The sequence below is a fragment of the Pinus tabuliformis genome, chromosome 1_2, assembly GCF_031772625.1.
Source record: "Pinus tabuliformis cultivar Carrire ecotype Pingquan chromosome 1_2, CPIR1, whole genome shotgun sequence".
In the NCBI taxonomy this organism is placed as follows: domain Eukaryota; kingdom Viridiplantae; phylum Streptophyta; class Pinopsida; order Pinales; family Pinaceae; genus Pinus; species Pinus tabuliformis.
Genome location: NC_142298.1, coordinates 19097696 through 19122022, shown reverse-complemented (window position 1 = coordinate 19122022; position 24327 = coordinate 19097696). Strand labels below are relative to the sequence as shown.

The window sequence follows — 24327 nt, the reverse complement described above, 5'->3', positions numbered from 1 at the left end:
TCCTCCATCAGTGCAACTGCACAAAACATTGCAGATCTCCTATTGAAATCAATCAAAGATGTTGGTCCGAATAATGTGGTTCAAGTGATCACAGATAATGTAGCAAATTGTAAGTTAGCAGGAAAAATTATTGAGCGTACTCATCCACACATCTTTTGGTCTGGGTGCCTGGTTCACACATTGAACCTTTTGATGCATGATATTGTGAAACACAAAGATTGTGGGTGGATTGCTGAGGTTTACAGGAAAGGGAAGCAGCTCATTAAATTCATCACAGGGCATACAAGGGTAAACTACTTCTATGGCACTTACTCCAAGTTGCAATTGCTTAAAATTGCAAAGACAAGATTTGCTAGTTATTACCTCACCTTTAGGCGGCTAGTGAGGGTGAGACAAGCTTTAACTAATCTGGTGTGTGCTGAAACATGGGATGAAATTAACACTGACATAGATGGTGCTAATGAAGTCAAGGACACTGTTCTTGACAGTTACTTTTGGTCACAGGTTAAATATGTTTTGCAATTCACCAAACCAATTTATTACATGATCAAGTTTGCAGATTCAGATCGACCAGTAATTGGGGAGGTGTATGAGCAAATGGATAGCATGTTGGGGCAGATTAAAGACATTGTTGAGCCTAGAGATACCACCTTGTACAATTATATTCGTGAAGAGGTGGAAAACCGATGGGATATGCTAAATGTTCCATTGCATGCATTAGCATATGTTTTGACACCTAAATACTATCATCCATCATGGCTTTCAAAACCAGCACCTGGGGGGGGAGTCAGGAAAAAACCACACCAAGATAAAGAGGTTCACGAAAAATATATGGCTGCATTGAGTAGATTAATCCCTGATAATGAGGAGGCTGCATTGGTACGGAGACAGGTGAGCAACTATACGAGCAACACTGGTCCATTTGGGAGCATGCATGCAATTCAAGATCGAGAGCATTTTTCTGCTCTTGAGTGGTGGAACATGCATGGAGGGCCTACTCCACTTCTACAGAGTTTGGCATTGCGGGTGCTATCACAGGTGGTAAACACTTCTTCTGCAGAGAGGTGTTGGAGCTCTTATTCTTTCATCCACAGTGTTAAAAGGAACAGGTTGAATTTAGACCGGGCAGAGAGCTTGGTTTATGTTCATTACAACTTGCGATTGTTGTCCCATTACTGTGAAGATGCAAAGTCTAATAAAGACTTGTTGACTTGGGACAAGAATCCAGAGGAGCCCAATTTGGAGGATGGAGTGTTGCGACTAGAGCAATTAGAGGATTCTCTTATCCAGGTATGTCCATTGTGGTATGAATTTTCCAATTTTCCCTTATAAAGCATTTCTCTAATTCATGTTTTTAATTTTTTTGTTAACTAGTGTTTTTTTTTTTGCATGAATTTTTTGAGCGATTCTAGGATGATGACACGGGTGTTGATATGCCACAACCCCCACCCCCATCTGGTCCCTTGGTTTCTAGGTTCCATGGTTCAACACCAACGGCAGGGGGTTCTTCTTCATCAGTTCCAGTGCCACGACTTACACAGGGACCATCTTCTTCATTGCCACCACGTGGAGGCCCGCCATCACGTTCTATTCGTGGTGGAAGGAGGAGAGATTAGTAGATATATTCACAATCTACTTCTTTTTGTCATAGATTACTCATTAGACTTGTAGACTTGTGAATTTGAATTTTGAACCTTTTTGGCTTGGCGGTGACCAAGTGACATATTTTGTAAACATTATTATTTGAATTTTGGACATGACAAATGTTGACAGTTGCTCACTTGCTAGATAAATCATAATATGCTCTATGTTTTATGTTTTATAATATGCTTAAATGTTTTATGTTTTATAATATGCTTAAAAATTTGATGTATGTTTGTAATAGCTAGAATATAGATGATTGTTGTACATACTAGTAACTACAATGGAATCATGGATGCCATATCTATCTTGATTTATGCAAAAATATGCATGTTTTCATGTCTTCTACAATTAATTTGGTATTTGGGATGTTTGTTTTGAGTATAAATGCAAAAAAATATAAAAAAATATATATATATAGCAGACGCTTCCGCGGACGCTTCGCTTCCTAGATTTTTGGAAAATGACGCTTCCGCGCTCCGCGCTTCCGCTTCGCTCCCGCTTCGTGCAACATTGCACTGTATAATTTCTCAAGCATAAACCATTAGAACAACAATGAATCAGATCACGTAAGATAAGCCGAAACCTTATCAATAGAATGTTCATATCATCTACAACGAAATAACGATTTAATTTAAAATTTTAAAACACAATATAAGAATGCTTGTACCCAACATATACCACAAATCAGTAGAACAAAGACACCATGAACTGCACCACAAAGTCTTTACTGATTATTTAAAATGTTCCCAACGGGACAGTAGCTTTACATCAGTTTTTCTACAGAATTACATTAGCTAAACATCATATGGTTTGAGACACAAATGACCTCTAATTTATAGATAAATCCTCCAAGTGGAAAATAACGGCTAGTTGGCTTGATCCCCATCAAAATAATCTCGGTCGTTGATAAATCCGTGATCATCTTTTAATCTTTGCCGTCGAAATAATTATTTTTGAGGAATTTTCGAATTTCTCATTAAACCCATTTTTTATTAGCTCAAAAATAATTAATTTGAGCTAATTTCCTCAAATTTGACTTTGACTTAACCACCAAGGGTCCATTTTTTTTTTAAATTTTCAATATTCCCTTGGTGGGGGACCTCCAAAAATTGAATTCTTTGAGACCCACAAATTTTTCCATTTGGAGAATCTAATTTCTTTGGCAATTTAATTTTTGACCTTAATTAATTAATTTTCTAGATTACGATTAATTTTATTTTTGCCAAAAAAGTTAATTAATTAAACACTTGAGAGGATTAATTATTTTTCCACCCTCAAATACTTTAGCCATGGTGTATGATTGTAAGGGACCATGCACTAAAACATTTTTTACATAGGATTTTACATAATTCAACCCTCAAAGGGGGAATACTCGTTCATTATAAACCCTCAAAATACATACCCAATTCTGTGACACAATATGATCTAGTAGACCAAGTGACTTGTAATAAAATAATTTAGCCAATTAGCTTAAATTATTTCCAGATCACTTTTACATAAGACTCGACTAAAACACTAAGACTCACCTAAGACTTTGACGATAAATTCCACCCTAGCTTTGGGGTGAGACTGAAGGGACAAACCTTGTCGATCAATCGTGTTTAGAAACACAGATGAATTAGTGAGATGAAAAACCTCCTAGGATGAAATTCGTCGCCAAAATAATAGGCTTACCTAGGTTGTTACATACATCATAGCATCATTTACATTACAGATTTTGCAGAATGGGTTTACAATGACTCAAGAGTTGATGGTTGATGATCTCGATCTTTGAAGAAAAATATGGTATCACGACTTCCTTGGAACTTTGACAAAATGTGTGCAACATCTGGCTCCATATGGGGACACGTTGCTTCCATGAAGTAATGTGAGAATCTCAGAATCATGTATCCAAGAAAACAAAAGTCCATCAAATAGATATCCATTCAAAAACAAAATCATCATGCATATATAGTAAATCTGCTGGAATGGAAAAAAACTACTCTAACAAACTAACATATAAAGATACGAAATATAAATGCATAAAATAAAACTACTTAATGACATAAATGAAAAGGAGTAGGGTTAGAGATACTATACAAAGGATGCCTTATGGCATCAAATGTCATTAATGTGGCACAATCTGGAACATCTGCTTGCTGACTAGTAGATCAATCAGCGACTTATCAGATGTTCCTTGTTGAAACTTGACCATTTTCGATCGATGTAACTGTTCATCACTGTGTTGCATATCTCTGTCAAACTGAAAGTTGTTTCTCTTTCTGCTCAAATGATGGAATGGGTAGTGGAACGAAGAAAAGTAATAAACTGGTTGAATGAACTCCATTTCACACTGTGGCGGATGTTCCTGCAGTTCAATCTGCTCATCATTTTCAAGCCTCTTTGGAACTTCAACGTGGTATCTTCTTTCTACTTCTTTGTATAATCTGACCATACCACCCGTTGTTGCGGGGATAGCGGCATATGACAAATCGATCTAGATAGATCCCCCTAAGTTGGCTGCAAACCTTATGGACAAGAGCATTCCCAACACATCTGGCACATCAATAATTGTTATATCCATGGTGATGATTTTATATCCTCTTTGAATCCATAGAACAAATATTATGATAAGGTCTTGAGATTCTAAGATTTAATTGATCCATAACCTTTTTAGTCATAACATTTGTTGAGGCACCGAAATCAAGCATGCAATTATGAAGTAAGCGGTAATTGACATCCAAGGTCAAGAAAAAGGGTTGATGATCCTCATTAGTCATGTAGTAGTTTAAATCTTTTAACTTGATTTCTTCATCTTTAGGATGTGTATTAATCTTTTCCTGTTGAGCCATGCCTAAAGCTTTGAAAAATGAAGCTCTTTGTGATGGGATCTTCAAAAGCTCTATAACTGGGACTAACATCTTAATATTATTAATTCACGCAGCCCAATCCACCTTTAATCCTAACTTATATTTCTCGAAAGAAACCTATTTATTCTGATTTTGCTCTTTACCCTTCCTGTGATAAGTGTAACCCTTACTTCTAGCAATTTCTAGAATTTGTTCCTGCGATAGTTTCTGACCGTATGCTTATGTGATTGGGTCCTTCTCGTCACTGAAGTTATTAATGGAAAAGGATGAAGAAATCATGTTTGCACAGCGACTTTCCTGGGAAGAGTCTTGACTTAGATTATTTATTTGTTGTTTTCTACCCTTTTATAAGGTTTTTCTAGCAAAAGCACATGAACTTTCTTCATGGAAACTTTCACGAGGTCTGTAAAAAGGGATAGGCTCATTAACAACATTAGCAGACTCAAGTGGAATAGGAACGCTTTGATCATTTGGAGGGTTCCTTCTAGGCCATGGATTGTTATTTCCCCTGTTCTTATTGTTATTTCTAGGTTGCATATGCTGCATTTGGTTTTTTTCCATCTGAATTAGTTTTTTCTATATATCACTTATTGTCCTAGCATGCTCAATTTTCATTTCCTTAATTATTCGAGTTAATTCCTTAATCTAGTCACTTTCTTCTTCCTTAACTTCTTTTCCTTTAGACCTGACCAAACCAGGAATCTCTAACTTACCTGAAGCTTTCTTATCGTTTTCTAATTCTTCGGTTGTACTTTGGGCAGCAACTAAAGTGGCATGGTGGGCACGTCTTATCTCATATTGAGTATCAATACAAAACGCCTCAAGGTATTGTTCTAACACCGTCTTGTCAAGGGGCTTGTAAAATTGAGTCACGTCTTTTAGAAGACCATTAAATCTTTGATTAAATTCTTCAACCGTCTCATTTTCTCTTTTCTTAATAGTGTTGAATTCTTTGACTAAGTACTTTCCTTCTCTTTATCCCCAAATTTATCCCTGAATGCATTGGAAAGGGCTCTTAAAGAATCAAAAGCATTTTCTGCTTTGTCATGAAACCATTTTAATGCACCATATTCTAATGATAGGACGAACAACCTCATTCTGACATCTTCATGGTTATATGCGGCTGCATGAGCAAATCTTTGTAGAAAGGTGTTGAACTTCTTTATATGAGCTTCGAACTTGATGGCATTATTCCCTTGGAAGATCGGGATCTTCTTCATAATAGAGTCATCTGGCAGATCACGCGGATATCCTTGGATGTTGGTGAAGTTGCAAGGCTTGTAATAATCGGCCATGAAGTCTTGATTAGGATGATTGATGAAAAACAAATGGAGATCAAGGAGAGCTTCCTATCCGAGAAAGATTAAATGCTTTCTAGAATGTAATTTGTTTAACCGAACTCTTAAAGCCTTTTCAGGATCAGGAGCAGAGTTAACCAGGCCAATGTGGAAAAAGTCGAAGTCAGGATTAATTCAGCAAGGGTCCAAAAGTTGAAAAACTCGTTAAAGTCCGGAGTTTTTTGAAAAAGTCAGCAAAAAGTCGGCAAAATAAAAAAAATAAAAAAACACAAAAGTATTCATTTTTTTAATTTTTTTTAACATCTAGAGTCGAAGTTATAGTTTAGAGGTGTTTTTAGTGTTTTACTACAACGTCATTCTTTACATGTGAATTCGATCACTAAAAGGATGTTACACTCTTGCAGTCTGCATTCTAAGTGCATTTTATCACCAATGTTTTTCAACATTATCCACAAAAAATATGATCATAACAGTGTTGATTCTTGGGAATGTTCATCAGCTATTTACACTTCCTTGCTTGCTAGTTTGGATACTCCTTGTCCTTTTTCTCTTATGTCTCACAATCATGCTCGTTGAGGTAGATATGCACTTATTTTTCATAGTCTTCTCAGTTTCTTATAGCAGCGTTCTGACAGCTTAGCCTTTGGCTAATGTCTCTTCTCTGTATTTTTTTGCACATTTCATATAGATCCCTATTGTTTTGCAGACATAACATCCAGCAAGAGCAAACCAATAATAGCCGTATATGTTTCAACATTCAACAAAATATAGCAACCAAGCAATTAATTTTCTCAGTAACACCAACCAACCAACCATAATGCTCAAAATTAAGATTCAACAACAAAACAAATTTCACAGCACAACATTATCACCAAATTTCTAGGGCTATGTTTGAAAGATTCCACTCTCTGCCTTAAGATTAAACAGGAGAAAATTATATCATTTTCGCCTTTGCGGCCTCTTTATCCGCAGCCTGGGAGGGAGGCAGAATTTTTGGGTTGACTCCCGATTAAATCAGGAGTATAATGATTAAATTGCGATTTTTTCCTTTCTGAAAAAGTCGCCAAAAAGTCGGGGGATTAAATCGTTTAGTTTAAAAAATCACATTTTTAGGATTAAATCGGGATTTTTTGCAGACATTTTCCACACTGAACCAAGCTACTAGGATTCCTTCTAGAGTAAGCTCTTGTAAATGGATGAATATGTGGAGTCGCCACCCAAATAGGAAACCAACCTAAATGTCCAAGTGCTAAAGGTGAAGATAAACAAGATGAAAGGATTAGTCAAAGGAAAAAGGATAAGGTGATGAAAATATGAAGAATGATGAAAGATGGTGCCAGAAAATGTTCTGGTGTTGCCGGCTAAGATGAATGGATTATAAGATTATGAATATTAGGAAGAATGTCGTTGAAGCGTCGAGAACAAAATAAAATGGTCCCCATTAACAACGCTAAAAAAAATTGTCGCTCAGATTGTATAGGCACTACGACAACGACTCAGGTCGGGGGTTGTCACCCTGATCCCCAACCTCTCCGTTCTAGCTGTCTCCCAACAATAGGCTATGGGGGGTAATACTTATGAAAATGTGAAGGCGAAGGGCAAGTTGGCAACCAACAAGCCTAGGAGACACGATTGAATGGCCTAGCTACTTGGTTAATTTTAGCAAGACTTAAGGATTAGATTTGATTAAATGTGAAACAGTTCCGTATGGAGTCAAATTCTTGGTTATTATTAATCCAAGACAAAGTAACCGGATGGACAACCATTGCTTAGATGCTTCACTAACCTATATGTTATGCAAATCCTAAGACCTAGGTGTGATGCAAGAGTCTTGGTTATTTTTAATTATATGCTTATTCTAAATAAGACCTTCCTCTTAACTGTTTTGGAACCAGTCTTTAGAGTAGGTTGTGGGATGGAAGCCAATGGGAAGCAAGCAAAGGTGTGATTAACGATACATCCCCATGTGTTCCAACCACTCGATGCCTCCGACACTACAAAGATTGTGGCTCTGACAACTGCAAGGTCGCCGTGTTAACCACTAGAAAGGTGTTGAATCTCACAAGCCAAATTGAGAAAAGGTGGCCCTAGAAGTCTATCAACCAAGCTTATGATTGGAGGTAAGTTATACTTAGGATGCTTATGCAAAGAGTATGAGTGATCTCTTATGTTAAGATAGCTTAATGATTTAAGTACCTTAGTTATGATTAGCTTATAGCAAGAGTACTTAGTGATGAATTATGAAACAATCTTACAACCAAGAATGTGCCAATTTGTTTAGTTTCAACCTTAACCAATTATAGTAATTAAAAGAACTTAGAGCACTTATCCACTTAACAATTAGCCAATGATTATCAACACAAGAAGCCAATCACGATTACTCAAAGATATTCCAATGATGATTCTAGAACAAGATTATCAATGATCTTATGCCACTATTACTAAATGTTAATCAAGAAAGATAACCAGATCAAGATGCCCAAGGAAGCTTGAATTATTAAACACAATGATTTGAGATTGGAGTGTTTTAGTGAGTGTTATTATTAGATGTGAACTTATGAATAACCAACTCACAATAAAAAATGTGTTAGTGCACTTGAAACAATTAGAAACCAACTTGCTATAAAACTATGAAACATTAATAATTATGATCTATAGAGCATGGCAAGGAAAGATCTTAGGTTACTTATATCCCAATCACATTCAAAGGGGCAATTGTTAAATTTTTAGGACAGCAGAAAGTAAATCACTCTAGATCTGAAAAATGACAAGCATGTATGAACCAAACATAAGCAATAAAACACCCAATGACTTGCCAAGTGAAAATACAAGCTAACCAACCTTCTTATGATGTATTATTCAGTGTTATATCAGATATGAAAGTACTTATGACAGCAGTAAGAGAAAAGTGAAAAGAGTGAGCCACCAATGTGAGAGTGTGTGCCAAAATGTGCCAAAGAATTCTCAAATGCCAACGCAAGCCTATCAAATTAAAATTCAGGATTCTTTAGCCTTTTATTATGTGATCTGATCTATTGATTATGCAGAGATTATTCAGTCAACAAAATGGCTAGATCTATGCTCAATTCACCCAATGACTAGCAAGATTATACTATGAATTTATTAATGTATTTAAGCCCCACTTAGATGTGATTTTTAGGGCACTTAAGCTTGAATTTTATCACTGTTATGAATATATTCAGAGAGTTGTAACAAACAATGAGGAAAATGGATGGTTTAGAGATCAAACTCTAGGCCCAAGACCTTGAAGATTGCTTGCCCAAGCTGCCAAAATGTTCCAATGGACTTGGCACCTGAAAAAGCCAAACTTGAGTGAATTTCTCCTGCAAAACCCATCAATATTCAGTCCAAAAATCCAAGTGACCAACTAGAGATGGAGAAGAGGCAAACTAGGGCCAAGGAAGACCAACACTAGGCTTAATAGAGCTAGCATTGGGGTGAAAGAGGCCTAGAAGGCCTAGCGGCTAGGGAAAAAAGGCCAAATAGGCCCTCGGTCAGGGGCATGGAGGCCTAATATTCCTGCCACAAGAGGAATAGGGCCCACAAGGGGTTGTAGTAGGCCCTACAAGGGCTACAGCCTAGGGCCAAGAGGTCGTAAAGGCCTGCTGCAAGCCCTTAGGGGTTGCGACTTGGGGCAATAGGGAGAATGGAGGAAGGAGAAGGGAGAGAATGGAGAAAGAGGGAGCTGAGAGGAGGAGGAGGCTAGCAAAGGAGGGATAAGGGGCGAGAAGGGGAGAGGAAGGCCCTCTAGGGCTTGCGGCAAGGCCTAGAGGGGAGGTCCAAAGCCCTAGGGCTTACAGCCAGCCTTAGGAAGGCCGAAAAGGATGAAGCAGAGGCCTCAAAGGATGACGATGAGGGTTTGGAGGAGAAAACTAGGCCTAAGAGCCATAAAAACGTGAAACGCTTGCTCCAAAAAATTATTTTTGCTTCAACTATTGAATTTCCTTTAAATTCTTCTTTAGCTGACCCTGCCAAAAAAAAAATTAGACGCTAGATCTTACTCTCAAGGGCCTAGATCTAGCTCTAATCCAACTATTTGCCTTTGATCTCACTTGCACAAATGAATTTACAAATACCCAAAACTCCAATATATACAAAAATCTCAAAACTCCAGTTGCAAAACAAGAGTTAGAAAATAATTTACAAAATGTGCAAATATACAATGCTTGGAGAAATTTTGAGAAATAAAATTTTGTGGGTGTTTTGATAATGGCTAGATGTATTTCAAAAAATAAATGCAAACAACAACCTTAGCGAAGTTAGAAAACCATAAAAATATTTAGGATCCAAACAAGGTCAGCGTGTGCCCACAGTTTGTGAACTTGGAGCCCAAGGGTTGGGGAATCTGCAAACACTATATAATTTCTCAAGCATAAACCCTTAGAACAACAATGAATTGGATCACCTAAGAAAAGCCCAAAACTTATCAATAGAATGTTCATTTCATCTACAATGAAATAACAATTTAATTTAAAAATTTAGAACACAATATAGGAATGTTTGTACCTAGCACATACCACAAATCAGTAGAATAGAGACACTATGAACTACACCCCAAAGTCTTTATTATGATTATTCAAAACTTTCCCAGCGGGACAATAGCTTTACATCAGCTTTTCTGCAGAATTACATTAACCAAACATTAGATGGCTTAAGACACAAATGACTTCTAATTTATAGATAAATCCTCTAAGTGGAAAATAACGACTAGTTGGCTTAATCCCCATCAAAATAATCTCGGTTGTTGATAATTCTTTGATCATCTTTTAATCCCTGTCGTCGAAATAATTATTTTTGAGAAATTTTCGATTTTCTCATTAAAATCATTTTTTATTAGCTCAAAAATAATTATTTTGAGTTAATTTCCTCAAAAATTTGACTTTGACTTAACCACCAAAGCCCAAGGGTCCAATTTTTCTTGAAATTTCCAATAGTCCCTTGGTGGGGAACCTCCAAAAATTAATCTCTTTGAGACCCACGAATTTTTCCACTTGGAGAATTTATTTTGTCTAGCAATTTAATTTTTGACCCTAATTAATTAAATTATTGGCTTAATTTTATTTTTGCCAGAAAAATTAAATAATTAACACTTGAAGGGATTAATTATTTTTCCACCCTCAAATACTTTAGCCATGGTGTATGATTGTGTGGGACCATGCACTACAATATTTTTTAAATAAGCCTTTACACAATTCAACCTTCAAAGAGGGAATACATGTTCGTTCTAGACCCTCAAAATACATATCCGATTTTGCGACACAATATGATCTAGTAGCCCAAGTGACTTTTAATAAAATTATTTAGCCAATTAGGTTAAATTATTCCCAAATCACTTCTACATAAGACTCGACTAAAACACTAGGACTCACCTAAGACTTTAACGATAAATTCCACCCTAGCTTTGGGGTGAGGCTGGAGGGAAAAACTTTGTCGATCAACTGTGTTTAGAAACACAAATGAATCAATGAGACAAAAAACCTCCTAGGATGAAATTCGTTGCCAAAATAAGGCTTACCTAGGTTTGTTACACATACATAACATCATTTACATTACAAATCTTGCAGAATGGGTTTACAATGACTCAAGCGTTGATGGTCGATGATCTCAATCTTTGAAGAAAAATATGGTACCACTGCTTCCTTGGAACTTTGACAAAATTTGTGCAATGGGAATAAAAGGAGAAACCCTAGAAATAGAAACCCTAATTGATTGTTTCTGTTGTGAAAGGAAAAGGAACCTAGTCCTTGTTACCCACCACCTGTGTGTGACACCCACAAGAGAACTTTTTTTCCTAGATTGTCTTCAGTCGACAGCTGGCAACCCTTTGCAGCCCCCAGATAGCTCGATGTACCATCATCTCCACCACTTGAGCCAACCATTATGCACCCTCACCCATCTATCATGATCGTATGTTTGAAGGTGGGCCTTCCAACCCTTAAGGTATGGCTTCATTATGTAGTTGGGTATTTTTTCTTACTTATTATGGACACTTCTAGGCATAGATTAAAAGGTATTAATTAAAATGGGGGTGAAACTTCTAGAAAAATACGAGGACCAAGCCAAAATGATCTGAGCCATTGATTAGAATCTAATTTGGGTCGTTGATTGATCAACGAGAGGATTATAAGAAGAGGCTTGATGGGCATTTGGAAAATACATCAAGTGAGAGATTAGAGATCGATTTTCTCAAGAGAGCAGCGCAGCAGTTGTGGGAGAAGTGATCGAGGTGATTTCTTGCAGTGAGGGCAGGGATAGTTTTTGGAGGAAGTTTTCTTGATTTGGAGAGTACAAGGCAGAGAGGGTAGAAAGATGTCCAGAGAGGCTGACATAGGGCCACGCAGAGCTACGTTGTGGCAGCATAGAGCTTCAGAGAGAGTCCGAAATTCTGCTAAGGAACAATCAGGATCTAGTATCGGCGCTGAGGTGTGAGACCAAGAGGCCAGAGGGCTGAATTTTCAAGCTAGTAGAGGATCGAGAGGAGGTGCAATGCAATACCAGCAGCAATGACACAATGATTACGTGGGTGTGACACAGTACTACGCAAAGGCTCATCTCCAGCGCAGATCAGTGCTAGATCTTCCAGTGACAGGGTGAGATCATCTCACTACCTTTTTGCCCAATTAGATCTCTGTATAGGATTTCCAGTTTGGGCATCTGAAGAATTATATTCAGAAAACTACTGCTTAATAATACAAACCCTCAACTACTGCACCAGTTTTCCCGCATTGGGTTTTTCCGGAGACATTTATCCAAAAACAACGGTGTCACTTGTATGTGCTATTTCTTTCTTGCCCAGTTCTTGTTTCTGCATATAATTTAATTAGTGAAGACTGCAGTGTATTGGTTTCGATATTTACCGTAGAACACAGTAAATAATTTGTTCAGTTATTTAACAAATGGAAGAAACTTAATCAGTTGCTGCAGTAGAAATTTGGGTCTCCAAATTTTCACATGGTATCAGAGCACAGGTGAAGCAAGAGAGGAGACCGACAGAGCCTAGCGTTGAAGAGGAGGAGGGAGATCGAAGTGTTGCGTAGACAGCGAATTGAATCCCCAGAGGGATTACGCAGTCCAAGTTAGGAGTGCAAGATTCTCGAGGAAAATCTCTCTCTAAGTGAGTTGACAGAGAGGTAAGATTTCCAGATCAAGATTTGTCAGCGGCAGAGGGTGCAGTGCAGCAAAAGCTTCAACGCGGAGTAGTCTTCAGGTGAGACGCAATTTCTACAGCAATTGTTGGGGCAGAAAAATGTCAGAAGAAGGAAGGAGACACTTTTTGAGGGAATTTCTTCCTTAGAGAATTCCTAGCCAGGGAATTCAATTTCTCAAATACTGACCAGCAGTAGAAAGGAGTTTATCTACTTACTCCAGCAGGGAGTGCATAGGTCAGCATAGTAGCAACGCAGAGGAGAGAGGAGGCAATTCAACATTTCGCTGGCAGAAATAGCAACCAATGGACTGAGAAATCAAGATCGATTGGACGAAGCATCCAACGATGTGATCTGGAAGGCTAGGATCTCCTACCTTCTGGATGAGCATAATCTCAAAGCCTATGTCGATAGTGTGGTAGTTGAACCTGCAGATGTGGATCCACTCAAGAAGTACAAGGTTGAAATGGCGAAGGCCAAGTGGTTGATCCTCGATGGAGTGAGGGATCATGTTGTATGTCACATTGTTGGCAAAGGGACTACCAAGGAGATGTGGGATGCCTTGGCTACATTGTATCAGGGATCTTCCGAGCAGTGAAAGATGTACTTGGAGGAGAAAATGAGATCCACGAGGATGCAGAAGGGGGAATGCATTGATTCGTTCCTATTGAAGCTTCAGGAGGTCCGAGACTCGTTGGCAGCTGTAGGATCAGCGCCTCAGCCCACTGAGATGGTGAGGTTGGCCCTAAATTCAGTCTCAGAAGAATGGCAAGTGTTTGTCCAGAGTATCCTGGGCAGAGAGAGATTGTCGAATTGGAAGGGATGTGGGCCGCTCTTCAACAGGAAGAGATGAGGCGAGACTTAGTCAAGTGCAAACTTGATAACAGCAACAGCAGTGGGACGAAGCCCAAGGAGGAGGAGAATGCAGCCCTTGCATCTAAGGGACAGTAGAGGCAGAATAAGGGCGTCTCGAAGATCAAATGTTTCGAGTGTGGTGAATTCGATCACTACGCTACACAATGTCCTCTCAAGAAGGACAAGGATGAGAAACACGATCCACAAGTTGCAACCGCAAAGATTGAGGAGGAGTTTGCCATGATTTCCCAGATACCTCCAGGGGAGAGGTGGGGTGATCTAGTACTATAGTTCGAAAGAACTGCATATGAGCAGGATCCTTGAGGAGTCCACCTCTTTGATCAATACCTTGATATGGGAGCCCATATTAGAAGTAGCAGGATGGACCAGTGTCGGTGCAAAGGAGTGTCGGAGTGACAATTGCAGTGGCTAGGAGTGCCAGAGACTGAGCAGCGCAAAGCAGAGTTGGCAGCAGTGCAGTTGGCATAGTGCAGAGTCAGCAGCAACGCAGAGGCTTCAGAGGGTCAGTGCAGAGACTAGCAGCAGTCAGAACTCCAGCAACAGATGCATCATGTTGAACACTTGTTCAGTATTTTGGATGTTTTTTTGTTGCAGTTGTTGCAGAAGGCAGCAACAGCAGTTGGAGCAGAGTTGCAGTGCAAATGCAGTTGACAGCAGCATGCAGAGTCAGCAGCAGCACAGATGCAGCATTTGCGCAATAGTTGGTGGGCAGTGATGTCAAACATCAGTAGCGCAGAGGGAGATGTTACAGAGTTTGGGTGACGCTTCAGCAGGGTGCATTACTAGAGCACATTCCTTGTTAAGAGGGAGTGTTGATTTCTGGTAACATCGGATGTGCTCTAAGCCTCAAAATTTTCAAGGAGGCTAGGACACATGTATTCCAGAATACCCAGAAATCATTTTGGGAAATTCCACTCGAAGACAGTTTTATTAAAATTATAAAATTATTTTTAATGGATTCCTTAGTCTAAACTTAGGAAATTAAAATAATTAAAGGGTATTAATTAAACTGGGGGTGAAACTTCTAGAAGAAGACAAGGATCAAGCCAAAATGATCAGAGCCATTGATTAGAATCTAATTTGGGTCGTTGATTGATCAATAAGAGGATTATAAGAAGAGGTTTGATGGCCATTTGGAAAATACATCGGGTTAAGGATCAGAGATCGATTTTCTCAAGAGAGCAGCGCAGCAGTTGTCGGAGAAAAGATCAAGGTGTTTCTTGCAGTGACGGGCAGGGATAGTTTCTCAAGGAATTTTTCCTGATTCGGAGAGTACAAGGCAAAGAGGGCAGAAAGACGTCCAGAGAGGATGACGAAGGACCACGCAGAGCTACATTGTGGCAACGCAGATCTTCAAATGGAGTTCAAAATTCTGCTAAGGAATAGTCGGGATCTAGTGTCGAAGCCAGGGTGTGAGACCAGGAGGCCAAAGGGCTGAAGTTTCCAGCTAGCAGAGGATCGAGAGGAGGTGCAGAACAGTCCCAGCAGCAATGACGCAGTGACTGTGTGGGTGTGATGCAGTACTATGTAGAAGCTACGTAGAGGTAACGCATAGGCTCATCTCCAGCGCAGATCAGTGTCGGATCTTCCAGTGACAGGGTGAGATCATCTCACTACCTTTTTGCCCAGTTAGATCTTCGTATAGGATTGTCAGTTTGGGCATTCGAAGAATTGTATTCAGAAAACTACTGCTTAATAATACAAACCCTCAGTTGTTGCACCGGTTTTCCAGCATTGGGTTTTTCCGGGGCATTTGTCCAAAAACAACGCTGTTACTTGTGTGTGCTATTTCTTTTTTGCTCAGTTCTTGTTTCTGCATATAATTTAATTAGTGAAGGCAACGGTGTATTGGTTTCGATATTTATTGTAGAACACAGTAAATAATTTGTTCAGATATTTAACAAATAGAAGAAACTTAATCAGTTGTTGCAGTAGAAATTTGGGTCTCCAAATTTTCACACCTTAAGGGGGTGCTCACTATTATATCATTCACATCATGCTCTTATCCGCCGAAGCCCCAAGCAATTATAAAAGAAAAAAATCAATGAAAGGCAAAAGGCGTATGAAAAAGGGTGGAAAAACAAAGGTCGAGGCAACTCATGTACCACAATTCCTCCCTCCTACATCTATACACCCAAGTGTGGACTTCTCTCATCATAGTTACCCTTCTACCATGGCATGTGGCTTGGAGCCTTCCCCGATGCCCCACTCCATTCCATCATTATATCACATGACACCTACCATATGACGAATGTGCAATGGACCTATCACTCCCTTAGAGGTTGAAAACACTTAATAGGGTCCTCAATTAACCTCTTTCTTAAACTTGGAGACACTTGTACACTCTACAACCCATTATGGAAGGGCATGCCACTATGAAGTGCCCACTTGGTTCCATGTCTTGTAAGCTCATTTGCTCAATTACACTAATAATTTGTTGTACTAGAAGGTGAGGAGATTCATTTGATCTTATGCAAGATTCCAGGTGGGTCTTCATCTTGGGGTTTGGTCTCCCTATACGGGGTCCAAACCCTCCAGAGGGTCATATTGGCATTTATAGGGTGTGCGTTAAGAGCCATGGGCCTCCACTATAGCAGAGAGCAGATACCCTTGCCATGGGATCCCTCAGCACCATTTATTGCTCGCTCATGTCCCACTTATTTGATGATGATGATGCACCTAAACCACCTTGCCCAGCCGGCTACACTCTTGCACCACACATTTGGCAGTTGATCCAAGGCCCAAATGGGGTTGTGTCTCACCATGGGAGACAAAGTGAGGGTTTGCATCATTGTTCCAGCCCTTGCAGATGAGATACATGCTTGTTCGATTCAGTGGAGACCCATGAGGATGATTTTGTGCCCCCACAGCCACTTGGGGCCACCACAGGTCATTTGCTTAGAGATCAAGGGGCCACGCCCTTTATCACTATTTTTGGAGCCCTTTTATTCATTTTGGCACATGTTTCATTTGGCCTCCCAACGGCCTTCCTAGCTACTTGTCTATCATTTTGACCCTCTTGAGAGGATTACTTTTCGTATTATGGAGCTATTTGGTGGGCTTGTCACCAAAAGGATGTTGTTTTGCACGTAATTTTATTGTAGGGGCATTATTAGGCCTAATTTAGCCATTCAAACTCCTTAGAGGAATGTATAAATGTGAGAGGATCATTTCACCTCTAAGGGAGTGATAGGTCCATGGTACACTATTGCCACTTGATCTAGTAGTAGTCCCTTTGGAACCCCTCCTAAGACCTGGATGGGAAATATGTGAAAAGGGGTTATAATGAGCGGAGAAGAGTGATCTATGTGATGTGTTAATTTTAGGTATGTTCTATGCTTAGAGCAATTTATTTCAATTTTCATAGTTAGCTCAATATCTTTTCTAGATTGGCAATCACATCAGCATTAAAGTAAACTGCAAATAGAACATAAACATAAATCGCAGAAGACAAGCCAAGACAAGAGGACACAAGATGTGGAGCTAGCCAGGGACAAACCCCAATGTGGGGAAACCCTTGATCAATTCTTCTTATATGTTCTTCAATAGTTTAGCAGAGAGAGAGAGAGATAGTACGTTTACAACAAAAGTCAACACTTTGACTTATCTAGATAAGAGCATAGATCATCTCTAAGAAGATGATACATGAGATCAATTGAAGACATGCTGCTTCAACTGATTCTCCAAGGTGACTCCTTCACTTATCGTTGTGCTGCATTTCGTCATCATGCTGCACCTCACCGTGCTACACCATGTTGCACCCATTATCACTATGTTGCATCTCATCATGCTTTATTAATCATGATTGTACCCATCACTGCACTGCATTATGTGCCATTACTGCACCATGTTGCCATACTGACCTATGTGCTCGTTGCATCTTGCTTGCTTGTTGTCCCTAGCATGTTTGTTGTCCTTTGCATGCTTGGTGTATTTGTTGCTAAGTACCGTACAACCGTCCCAATGTTAGTTAGTTGTCCCTTGCATGCTGCTCTTCTTCGGAGACAGATGCTCTGGCTGTTCCAGCAGTTTCGGCAATTTTGGTTGTTCCCAGCAGTTCCAGCAATTCCGGCTATTCCTGGCAATTCCAGCAGTTCCGGCTTTTCCCGATAGTTCCGGCAATTTCGGCTTTTGCCCTCTACGTCAGCTTTCCCGGCTATTCTGGCAATTCCAGCTGTTCCTAGCAATTCTGACTATTCCCGACAGTTCTGGCAGTTCCGGCTATTCCGGCAATTCCTGACAGTTCCGGCAATTCCGGCTATTCCAGCTATTCCCAGTAGTTCCCGCAGTTCCACAGTTCCCGGCAGTTCCGGCTTTTCCCGACAGTTCCGACAGTTCCCGGCAGTTCCGACAATTCCGACTATTCCCGGCAGTTCCGGCTTCTGCCCTCTGGATTAGGGCAACGTTATCCCTTAGGATCTCTCCTCCTACTAAAACCCAAAGACAAGTAGAGAGGAAGAGATCCCAAGTGTGTTGAAATGACTTGAAGGCCACCTCTATTTATACTAAAACGTTGAGCACAAGTGGGGTTTATTTGGTTGCTGGCCGACCTTGACGAATTGTCCCATAACACAAATAAATTCATATCTCCATGAATACTTATCGGAATCGGATGATCTTTAGATCAATCCTACACCTCTCGATGAGAGGGATCCAAGAAAAATATTAGCTTCCATTAATAAGATGACCCACATGGAGTTTGGCCCTAGTTGCCAATTTTAACACTCCCTCTCAAGTTTCAACTAGGGAAAACTCCATCCGCTGATCCATATGTCCGATTGTACTATCTCTGCCATTAGTGCCTTGCACTGCTCTGCTCTGCTGAGCTCTACTCTGCTCTGCTGAACCATGAAGAAGAAGAATTGATCGAGAATGTCTCATACCATTCTCTACTGCCCTGAAGTCAGTTTCATGTGAAGAGAGTGTGTCACATCACTCTTACTGGCTCGAAGTCAGTTTTATTGATCCTAGATCAATATCACAAGAGAGTGTCTCAAACCACTCATACTAATCTCAGATCAGTTTCATTGATCCCGGATCAATGGAGGTCATCCTAGCATAGGGAGTACGGTAGATACATCGATGCGTCCATCGATAGTACTACTATGGTCCCTAACCCCATTTCCCTTCTCATTGATCAGATGAGAGATACTTCCCATGAGTCCCAGACTGCATGGGTAGGATGCCTCGATAGGAGAACTAATCATCTTGTCCACAGGAAAATGAATCATCCTGCCCCACAGTCGCCATGGTAGAACTAATCATCCCAGCCCACGGGAGAACTAATCATCCTGTTTCACAGTTGCCACAAGAGAACTAACCATCCTGGCCCACAGGAGAACTAATCATCCTGTTCCACTGTTGCCACGAGAGAATTAATCATCCTGTTCCATTGTTGCCACGAGAGAACTAATCATCTCAGCCCACAGGAGAACTAATCATCCTGTTCCACACTTGCCACGGGAGAACTAATCATCCCGGCCCACAAGAGAACTAATCATCCTGTTACATAGTTGCCACGGGAAAACTAATCATCCCGGCCCACAGGAGAACTAATCATCCTATTCCACAGTCGCCACGAGGTATCACAGGGGAAGGTTCAACCTGTCATCTTGTACATAGCGGACCACCAAGGGAGGGTGAGTCGCCCTGTGGTCGTATGTTGCTCCAGTAAGTACCCCAAACCCCCAGAGCTCCCAGAGCTCAATGCATGCAACATGCAAGACCCTTATAAGAAGGTCTCTCAACGACTCCAAGTCATTTGGGAAAGTCACAGATTTGACCTTTCCCTGGGGCTTTGACAAAATGTCTGCGATCTGTACATCAATCTTAATGTGATGGAGCCTCCTCGCTCATTGACTTACCATATCCCAAATAAGGCAGTATCTAATGTCTATCTGCCAGAGCAATCATCAAATACGAGATTCCTCAATAATCGAATCCCCCCTCTGGTTGTCACAGAGAATCGCAGTGGTATTCATCATGTATAGAAAAAGCTCACTTAGGAGCTTTTGCAACCATGCAGCTTCACACAAGATCATACTCATAGCTATGTATTCGGTCTCGGTGGTGCTTATAGCAACCGACTTCTGCTTCCTGCTCATCCATGATATCAAAGCAGAATCTAAAGAGAACCAGCACTGAGAAGTGCTCTAGTTATCCTCCACACTGCCTGCCCAGTCAGCATTCGAATAATCATGCAGTTTCATATTTCTGGCAGTGTATCTCAATCCATGAGAGATTGTGCCCTGAAGATATCTCAAAAGATTCTTAGCACCAATCCAGTGGGGCTCAACCAAATATGAGCTCACCATGCTAATTACAAAACATATGTCCGAACAGAAGTTCACCAAGAATATCAACGCGAATGAGTTTATGAAACTCAGAAGCATTTCCCAAATCTGGTCTGACATCACTACCATATAACTTCTGAAAGTTAAGATCCTCGAGGTAGTCACAAGCTTGCAGTTGATCATTCCACATATGGAATCCAACTCCCTCTTACTTCTGCAAATGAGAGGGTCTGCCCCTGTCAAAAATAGGTCGTCCTCATAAGGTGCTGGTATGAGAGGTCTATCATCCACAACCTTCAAACAGTGGTTTGGATCGGCTTCACTCTTAGTGAATCTCAGCTTCATCTGACAGATATCAATCCTCTCATACTACGCCCAGGGAGTTTTGCTTCAAGCCATAGAGGACTTTCTCCCACCTGCATACGTGAGATTCCTGATCATCAGTCTCAAACCCCTCGGGTTGTTCCAAACCTGTGGACCTGCTACACAAGGGGAATGGTTCCCTTGTAAGATTTTCCTTCAGTACATATCAAACATGTATTTTCATGCTCTTTTTGAATTCAGGGATCCCTGTCACCATCTAACTCACAGACCTTCGGTGCTATGTGTCAATGGACATGGTCCCCAGTGGACTTCCTACAACTTGATACAACGCTGAACTCAAAAACATCTTTGAAAATTCTATTTTCAAACACGTACCTTTCCATCGATGAGTGCCACCTCGTAACCTTTGACTTCCATTGCTGAAATGGACACCAGGTTCTTCTTGCGATCAGGTACATAAAAGAGATTTTGTAAATGAATCGAGTTACCCTCATTCAATTGAGGGGTAACATTCCCTACACCCTTTCCGGGATAGGTGGCATCGACTCCAAGTATAATCCCACGGTTGTTTCCGTCTCTACCAAATTCAAGAGAGCACCCTTCTATCCGATGAGGTGCCTTGAAGCACTACGATCAATAAGTCAGATTCCCAAAGAATCTGAAGGAGAGGGCCAATACAAGATAACGCTTCTTTATCTTATCATAAACAACATTTCATTTTTCATACCTGGGATTCCTTGCTTTCTCTGAAGAGTCGATCGTTTCCTTGATGACCTGCATTACCTGTCATTCCTCTGATCATTGAAGATGTCCCTGGAATGATTGTTATCATCATCAAGTGATGTGTCCCTACCTCAGACACTCCTTCGCATAATGGCCAAACTTATTACAACCAAGGCATCTGCCTTTCCTTCCACCCTTAGATCTGGACTTCCCATTGAAGTGATCTTTAGGTAGGCCATCAGAAACTTTTGTTGCGCCATTCTAATAATATTCTCTGCTTCGACTTCACCCTTGGTGAATTTGAAGACGGATGAGGAATCCATTGATCCTTTTTTTTTCCTTTCCCAATTGTCTTTGGTGATTGCTCTTTCACTCTTGCTTGGGCATGGTCTTCACCTCAACTCCAATACTAGTTAATTTTAGGTATGTTCTATGCTTAGAGCAATTTATTTCAATTTTCACAGTTAGCTCAATATCTTTTCTAGATTGGCAATCACATCAGCATTAAAGTAAACTGCAAATAGAACATAAACATTAATCGCAGAAGACAAGCCAAGACAAGAGGAAACAAGATGTGGCGCTAGCCAGGGACAAACCCCAATGTGGAGAACCCTTGATCAATTCTTCTTATATGTTCTTCAATAGTTCAGCAGAGAGAGAGAGATAATACGTTTACAACAGAAGCCAACACTTTGACTTATCTAGATAAGAGCATAGATCATCTCTAAGAAGATGATACATGAAATCAGTTGAAGACATGCTGCTTCAACTGATTCTCCAAGGTGACTCCTTCACCTATCGTTGTGCTGCATTTCGTCATCATGCTGCACCTCACCGTGCTGCACCCATCATCACTATGTTGCATCTCATCATGCTGCATTAATCATGATTGTACACATCGCTATACTGCATTATGTGCCATTGTTGCACCATGTTGCCATACTGACCTATGTGTTGGCTGCATCTTGCTTGCTTGTTGTCCCTAGCTTGCTTGTTGTCCCTAGCATGCTTGTTGTCCCTTTCATGGTTGTTGTTGCATGCTAGTTGTCCCTTGCATGCTAGCTGTAACATTGCATGCTTGGTGTATTTGCTGCTAAGTACCATACAACTGTCCCAATGTTAGTTAGTTGTCCCTTGCATGCTGCTCTCCTTCGGAGATAGATGCTCTGGCTGTTCCGGCAGTTTCGTCAATTTCGGTTGTTCCCGGCAATTCTGGCTATTCCCGACAGTTCCAGCTATTCTCGGTAGTTCCGGCAATTCCCGACAATTTCAGCTTCTACCCTCTACATCAGCTTTCCCGGCTGTTCTGGCAGTCCCAGCTGTTCTGGCAATTCCGGCTGTTCCCAGCAATTCCGGCTATTCCCGACAGTTCCAACAGTTCTAGCAATTCCAGCTATTCCCGGCAGTTCCCGACAGTTCCGGCAATTCCAGATATTCTGGCTATTCCGGGCTATTCTGGCAGTTCCGGCTTTTCCCGGCAATTCCGGCTATTCCCGGCAGTCCCGACAATTCCGACTATTCCCAATAGTTCCGGCTTTTCCTAGCAGTTCCGACAGTTCCAGCTTTTTCCGGCAGTTCTGGCAATTCCAACTATTCCCGACAGTTCCAGCTTCTGCACTCTCGATTAGGGTAGCGTTATCCCTTAGGATCTCTCCTCCTACTAAAACCCAAAAACAAGCAGAGAGGAAGAGATCCCAAGTGTGTTGAAATGACTTGAAGGCCACCTCTATTTATACTAAAACGTTGAGCACAAGTGGGGTTTATTTGGTTGCTGGTCGACCTTGACGAATTGTCCCATAATACAAATAAATTCATATCTCCATGAATACTTATCGGAATCGGATGATCTTTAGATCAATCCTACACCTCTCGATGAGAGGGATCCAAGAAAAATATCAGCTTCCATTAATAAGATGACCCACATGGAGTTTGGACCTAGTTGCCACTTTTAACATGATGTCAGGAAGCGGGACCACGCAACCAAAATCGGGGTTTCACATGTAGTGCCACTCCTAAAGCTAATAGCCAAAGTCCCACGGGATTAGGACACAAGGTTAACCACCAAGTTGGATAAGGGGGTAAGAGTACAGACCAAGCCCATTCTTTCTGCAAGACTTCATTTGGCCTCCCAACAACCCTCCTAGCTACTTTTCTATCATTTCAGCCCCCTTTAGAGGCTTATTTTTCATATTATGGAGCTATTTGGTCGGCTTGTCACCAAAAGGATGTTGTTTTGCACATTATTTTTATTGTAGGGGCATTATTAGGCCTAATTTAGCAATTTGAACTCCTTAGAGTGTATAAATATGAGAGATGATCATTGCACCTGGACCACCTTGCCCAGTCGGCTACACTCTTACACCACACACTTGGCAGTTGATCCAAGGCTCGGATGGGGTTGTGTCTCTCCATGGAGACAAAGGGAGGGTTTGCATCGTTGTTCCAGCCCTTGCAGATGGGATACATGCTTGTTCGATTCAGTTGGAGACCTATGAGGATGCTTTTATGCCCCCATAGCCACTTTGGGGCACCACATGTCATTTGCTTGGAGATTAAGGGGCCACCCCCTTCATCACTATTGTTGGATCCCTTCTTCTCATTTTGGTACATGAGGGACTTCATTTGGCCTTCCAAGGGCCCTCCTAGCTACTTATCTATCATTTTGGCCCTCTTGAGAGGCTAATTATTCTTATTATGGAGCTATTTGGTGGGCTTATCACCAAAGTATTGTTATTTGCACATTATTTTATTGTTAGGGGCATCATTAGGCTTAATTTAGCCATTCAAATTTCAAATCCCTTGGAGGATCATATAAATGTAAGAGAGGATTATTTGATATCTCATCATCACTTGAACTCAAATTAGATCTCTTGAAGAGAATTTCACACTTTTTCTTGGTTGTCTATTAGAGATCTCTTGATGCATTTCAATATTTTTGGAGCTGAAATTTTCGTTCTCTCTTGGAGCCATATTCTTGATCTTGGATTTGGATATATCTCTTGTTATCTTGTAAGTAAATTTTGTTAAGGAATTTTTGCTTATGAAATAATGTCTAATGTGTGGAAATTATGCAACTAGCTCTTGTTCTTTCATGCCCTAATTGTTGAATATCATTGCAAAAGAATGTTAGAATGCAAATTTAATCATGCTACTC

General features: G+C 40.6%; 2 protein-coding genes across 3 annotated transcripts in view; one reads left to right on the top strand and one right to left on the bottom strand.

The window, feature by feature from the left end:
• The window catches only part of LOC149204107 (glutaredoxin-like), a 167320-nt gene that overhangs the window by 120771 nt on the left and 22222 nt on the right, over window positions 1–24327 (bottom strand). The gene's annotated exons all lie outside the window — the stretch shown is intronic.
• LOC149204108 (uncharacterized) lies at window positions 110–1789 on the top strand. Its single transcript, XM_089393200.1, has 2 exons — window positions 110–1290; window positions 1413–1789. Exons 1-2 carry the CDS (start codon window positions 193–195, stop codon window positions 1614–1616), a joined length of 1302 nt encoding a protein of 433 aa, XP_089249326.1. The 5' UTR covers window positions 110–192; the 3' UTR covers window positions 1617–1789.

Excerpts from the sequence above, each read along its gene's own strand:
- LOC149204108 (XM_089393200.1), top strand. The coding sequence starts at position 193 with ATGCATGATATTGTGAAACACAAAGATTGTGGGTGGATTGCTGAGGTT. Across the intron at positions 1,291-1,412 it reads TAGAGGATTCTCTTATCCAG|GATGATGACACGGGTGTTGA; the intron begins GTATGTCCATTG and ends GAGCGATTCTAG.